This window comes from Pteropus alecto, unplaced genomic scaffold (genome assembly GCF_000325575.1).
Source record: "Pteropus alecto unplaced genomic scaffold, ASM32557v1 scaffold312, whole genome shotgun sequence".
Taxonomy (NCBI): Eukaryota; Metazoa; Chordata; class Mammalia; order Chiroptera; family Pteropodidae; genus Pteropus; species Pteropus alecto.
Window position 1 is genome coordinate 2350352 of NW_006433948.1, and position 5752 is coordinate 2356103.

At 52.6% G+C, this 5752-nt stretch overlaps 1 protein-coding gene across 1 annotated transcript in view; it reads left to right on the forward strand.

Annotated features, from left to right (window-relative positions):
- Window positions 1–5752, forward strand: part of IGBP1 (immunoglobulin binding protein 1) — a 46263-nt gene that overhangs the window by 33933 nt on the left and 6578 nt on the right. Inside the window, exons 2-3 of the mRNA XM_025044430.1 lie at window positions 16–383; window positions 4391–4586. Coding sequence (XP_024900198.1) covers window positions 16–383; window positions 4391–4586 — 564 coding nt within the window. The remainder of the gene's footprint in view (window positions 1–15; window positions 384–4390; window positions 4587–5752) is intronic.

Here is a 5752-nt window from a genome sequence, read left to right on the forward strand (position 1 = left end):
CCCTGCGCACCCGAGGGCCGCGGTGCGCACGCCCGGCCGGTCTTCACCCGCGTCCCCTCCGCTCCCCGCAGCCGAAACGAAGATTTGGAGGAGATCGCTTCCAGTGACCTGAAGTACCTGATGTTGCCAGCGTTTCAGGGAGCGCTCGCCATGAAGCAAGTGAACCCCAGCAAGCGTCTGGATCATCTGCAGCGGGCGCGAGAACACTTTTTAAAGTACTTAACTCAGTGCCAGCACTATCGCGTGGCGGAGTTTGAGCTGCCCAAACCCAAGGACGAGTCCGCTGGAAGTAACACTGCCGAAAGTAACACTGCCGAAAGTTCCTCCGTGGCCTATCCTAACCTCTTTGCTATGGCAGCTCAGAGACAGGCTAAAATAGAGAGGTGGGTCAAAAGCTGTCATTTCAACACCGTCCAGTGAATGGCAGGGCATCGGGGTGGCGGGTGCATGTTTGCTTTTTGTTGGGGGAGGGTGGGGACAGTGCTCTGAGTCACTCTTTTGGTTCTTAATGAGCATAGCCCCTGGTGAGAGCAAGCCCTCCTGAGTTTTTCGAGAAGCCTCTCCCTTTGTCGAGATGATCATCCCTAATGGTCAGACCCCCTACTACCTTACAATGCGGAGCAAAGTGTCTCCCCATCCCACATCACAGCTGTCATATGGCACAGCAGGCAAATGGCTGAAGGGCGCAGAATCTTGTAGCGATAGCCCATTTACGGTCCTTTGATTGAGAATCTCCGCTGTCCCAGTACTGGATCAAACGGGTAACGTCCTGTCACAGCTGTACCGCGTGACCGCGAACAACTTGCTTATTCTCAGTTTAGTTTAAGGAAACGGTTAATGAACGTGCCTAGGAGCTGCGCTAGACGCCGGGGGCACAGAAACGGTATCAGTACAAAATGCTGTGATCGAAAGATGTACAAAGTACCGTGAGGACAGACGGAAGAGGCACCTATCCGAAGAGGGAGCAGGAGAGAAGAGAAGGCTCCCTAGAACAGGTGACTCCTGTGATGACTTGTGTAAGGATGAATAGGAATATAATCTCGAAGAGGAAGGGAGAGCATTAGCCAGCAGCGAGCGTAGCATCAGTGAGGGACAGGGCGTTGCACAGCTGTGCTGGGCTGCGGAATAGCTGTAGGCGATCGGGTGATGTTCGAACGCAAAGAGGTGGCATCATGATGCTGAAGACTGTCATAGCGTTCAGACCTGGGGGACAGGCTGCGCTGTCAGAAAGGCGGAGGCACAGCCTCGTCGCTGACACGGCGGGAGGGGTTTGCGTCCCAGCTCTACCATTCAGTGACTCTGACTTTGGTGGAGTCGCTTCATCTCTCGTTGCCTTCATTTCCCCAGCTGTAAAATTGGATAATAGGTCCTTTCTGACACAGAAAAAGCATAGCACAGTGTCCGAGTCAGGAAGCACTAGAGTCAGCTGCTGCCACAGCTTTGTGGCCGATGTAGGTTGTGGAGTCAGAGCTGGGTTTGAGAGGCGGCTTTGATTATAAGCCGTTGCGCTTTGCATAACTTATTTAATCTGTCTAGCCTCAGGTTTACTCATAAGTGAAATCTAAGTAATGGTAATTATCTCAGGGTTAGGCATGAATAAGATAAAGCATATAGTACAGCTAAGCACAGTATCTGGCACTCAGTAAATATTTTATAAATTTTACTGTTAGGCCGTGCTAAAGAGCTCAAAATTCAGCTGATGATTGTGGTCCACTGGAGTGTTCCTTTTTCACAAAGAGCAACACTGTCATGTTGCATTTAACTAGCATCCTTTGGCAGTTAGGAAGCAATGTGGAGGACAGGATTAGATCCCATTCAGTCACAGAAGTGATGAGGCCTCACTCTGTCAGTGGCAGAGGGATGGGGGGATATGTTTATTTAGGAGGGTTGACTCTGCAGAAAACCTGGTGATCAATTGCTTGTGGGAGCTGGGGTATCAGGGAGGAGCAAAGGAGATGGCCATGTTCCTGACTCAGCTGGGCGGCGGCGGAAGTCGCTAAGATGGGGAATGGAGGAGTAAGATTATATCTGAGTCGGGGAGAGCATGACTTTGGGACCGAGGCTTGGCGCCTTTGTGAGGTGCCTAGGAGACATCCACGTAGACGTATCTGGTAGCATGAAAGTCGGGAGAGGCCTGATCTGAAAAGCTGCAAATGGATTCGTTCGCTCGACAGATGTTTATGGAGCCTTTCCTGTGTGCCAGGAACTGTGCTAGGTCATGGAGAGCCAGATTAAGTCTATGCTCTCATGGAGCTTTTATTTTGGCGAGGAGACAGGCAGTAAGATAGTAAATAATGCTGTAATTTTAGGTGGTGAGGGCTATAAAGAATAGTAACGTACGCTTAGAGGCTAGCGAGTGACTAGTAGAGAAGTAGAAGCTAGGTAAGTAATGAGTCTCATTTTAGATTTACTGAATTTAGTTCACCAAATGACAACTGGATAGCCAGGCCCATAGACAGATGGAGATGTGTAACTAAAACTTGGGAGACAGTTTTGTGGCTAGCGCTAAAAATTTAGGAGCTCTGCTGGGTGTGGATAGTTGGCCATGGAAGAATGGGTAGAAAGAAAACAGCCAAGGATAAAACCTTTGGGGGGCAAGTTAAGGGAGGAGGGCGGGGAAGGAAGGAACAGTCAGAGGTAAGAGACGCGACAGGGTACAGGAAGAAGTGCTTATAGGAGCCTGCGGAGAAGGGGCAGCAGAAGTCGTGTCCCGCAGAGGCTTCTGCCTGTCCCCCCCCCAGGTGCTGTCATACTATTTTGTGCCGCTCATAGCTGCGTTATTCTCTAGAGCTGGAATTCCTGAAGGTCAGGGACCTTGACCAGTTGCATCCTTCGTATCCGACTGTGTTACTGCATCCTTGGTGCCCAGTCCAGACACGGGCTCACAGTAGCTACTCGAGGTGTCTTGGAGGGGGGGGCGGGGCAGACGGAATACTCACTAGAAAGATGGGAGCGATGTGGGGGAGCAGAAAAGGCCTGGATTTTGGAGTCTGACCTGGGGCGACCAATCCAATTTCTACCACTTTATTGGCGAGGCATCATCTAGCCCCCCGGCCTTAATTTTCTTATCGGCTATCAATATTTGTATTATACTGCTGCTTACAAAGCACTTTCAATGCTCCCTTTGACCCTCTTAACAACCCCACAAAGCAAATGCTACCCCACTTTAAAGATAAGGAAATGGGCTCTGACAATTGACTTGTTCAAAGTTCCACAGCTAGTTAGGTGGCCAGGCATCTGATTGCAAAGGCCTGGAGCGGGCGGTCAGGCAGCGCTACTGCGGGACACTTGGGGACCGTGGACATTCCCCTTGACTCTCTTTCTCTTGAACCTTTGCGTTCATCAAACTGGCAAATCCTGTCTTGTAGATTTTAAATACGTCCATCCGTCACCACGTCCCCGTTTCAAGTCACTTGTCTCCTCTGGATTGCGGTCACCTGCGCTTCCACCTGTGCTTCCCAGCCCCCACAGGCCACACAGAGCAGCTGGAGTGGCCCATATAAAAAAACGTGTTCGTGTCACTATTCCTGTCCTGTATTCTAGTCCAGCCTCCAGCGGCTTTTCCATGTCACTCGGAATATGGCATTTGCTATATTGGGTCTTGTTCCCTCTAGCCTTCTACAAATTTAGGCCCTGGCTACCTGTCTGACCTCTTTCCCATCGTTCTTCACCGCACGCCGCCAGTCCGTGCACTTGACCTTGCTGTTTGCGTCTTGCCAGCACTGATCACCATCTGCCGCCTCATCTGTTCCGTTGCGTCCGCTCCCACTAGAATGAAAGCTTCAGGAGAACAGGGACATTGTTGTATACACAGCGGTGTCGCCAGCACTGAGAACAGTGCCTGTGACACACTAGGTACTCAGTAAACATTTGTTGAGTGAATGATGGATAATAGAATGCGTCCTGCCAAGGGCAGGCAGGGCGCTCGTGAGTCTGAGAGCGGAATGACTCAGAGAGCCGGGAGCGTTTTGCCCAGCAGAAGACCTGATTATTTTTCAGGTCGTTTCACAAGGAATTCCTGCATTAGTGGCAGGTCACTGACCCCTAAGATTCTGTGATTCTCTGAAACTGCAATTCCCAAACGGCCATGGTGCGACACTGAGCGCCCAGCCTAGTGAACGTTGATGGAATAAAACCGCTGAGGCCTTGCTCAGACCAGGTTATTTCTATATTTTTCTGGCTTCGGAATGTATTTGTCAGCCCCTGTCGATCCCATCCTTGCCTCGTCGCCTTGAGAGAATGGCCTCGGTGGCATGTTCTCAGGTCCAGAATGTGTATTTTCGCCAAGGCGGAAATTGGCATGCTGACCGGTCACTTACAGAGTGCAAACCTTATCGCGACCGTTCGAAGGAACATCTGAGTTCACGGGGGACGCGTTTCTGTGGAACAGGTACAAGCAGAGGAAGGAGGTGGAGCGGAGGCTGGCCGCCCAGAAGGCCGCCGTGGAAAGCGGCCAGGCAGACGACGACCAAATGCGTGAGTACTACCTGCTTCTCCTGCGAAGGTGGGTCGGTGTCAGCCTAGAGGAGATCGAGAGCATCGACCAAGAGATGAAGATCCTGCGCGAGAAGGACTCGCCAAGGGAGGTAAGCCTGCTGCCGCACCGCCTGGCGGGGTCCGCAGGAGAGTCGTCGAATTCAAGGTGCTGCCGGGCATCCAGGAGACCCCCGTTCCCATGGAGACCAGCGAGGCAGGCTGCAGGCACGCTGGGGTGGTGCTCTGTCTAGCAGGCCGCGTGGGCCCCGGCGCCTGCCACCCGGAGCCACGCCTGCAGCCGTTTGGGATTTTGTGACATGGGGCGGGAGAGAGGAGCGCGTAGGGAGAAGACGGAACGAGAGGCAGATGTGTGCAGGCGGGGGGAGCAGCCCGAAGTCAGGCTTACAGCACGATGCACTCTGGGCACCTTTAGGTCACCCAGGTATGACACACAGCAAGGACAGCCGCGTGCACACACGGGGGGCGTGCCGGTAGAGGAAACCCGGGGTACACAGCTCTGGCTGTCCACGGGTCATAACCCAGAAGTCTGGGCTCATTAGTGTTCTGCCCCGTGATTCAGTTTGCACTAATGAGCCCAGGTGATGTCGCCTCTTCTGGGTAGCATCAGCCCGGTGCCCCGTGTCCAAAGTAAAAGACTGAACGTTAGCGTTCGAAGGCCCCGTGGCCGCTTGAGCTCTCTGCATGAGCGGTTTTCACACGTGGCGAGGCTGGACTCTTCTGGGTCCTCCCCTGCCCCTTTCTTTGTCACTGCCGTTGTTTTTTAATGCCCTCTCGTGTGGTGACATTGCTGAGATGGCCCCAGAACCTAACGAACACCTTTTCGAGCAGACCGTTTCATGTTACATTGTGCCCCTGGACAGCCAAGGCTCCTTGAAACATTTGTTCGCGACTGTGTGTGAAAACTCTGAACCCAGTGTCTCCCCCTCGCATTTGAGAATACCACTTCGGACGTACCTCAGGGGGTTCTCGACTAATAGCATAATTTAGGAACGGGGTATAGAAGAAGGCTCTTAATTCAACTTCAGCACTGCAGGCCAGGCTGAGGAGAGGGGCCCCAAATTGGCTCAGGGGGTTTCGATGGAACATGGAAGAAGGCTTTGGAACCTGCTTTGGAGGGGAGGATTTTAAAGCCAAGTAGTTCTTTAGTCACAGTGACATGAGTCCTGGGAGGGCTTCTGCTTCCTCTCTCTTCAGCAAGGTTCTCGGGCATCCTCAGAAGAGCCACACAACCTCCAGCATCAGTATCCTGCCGCTG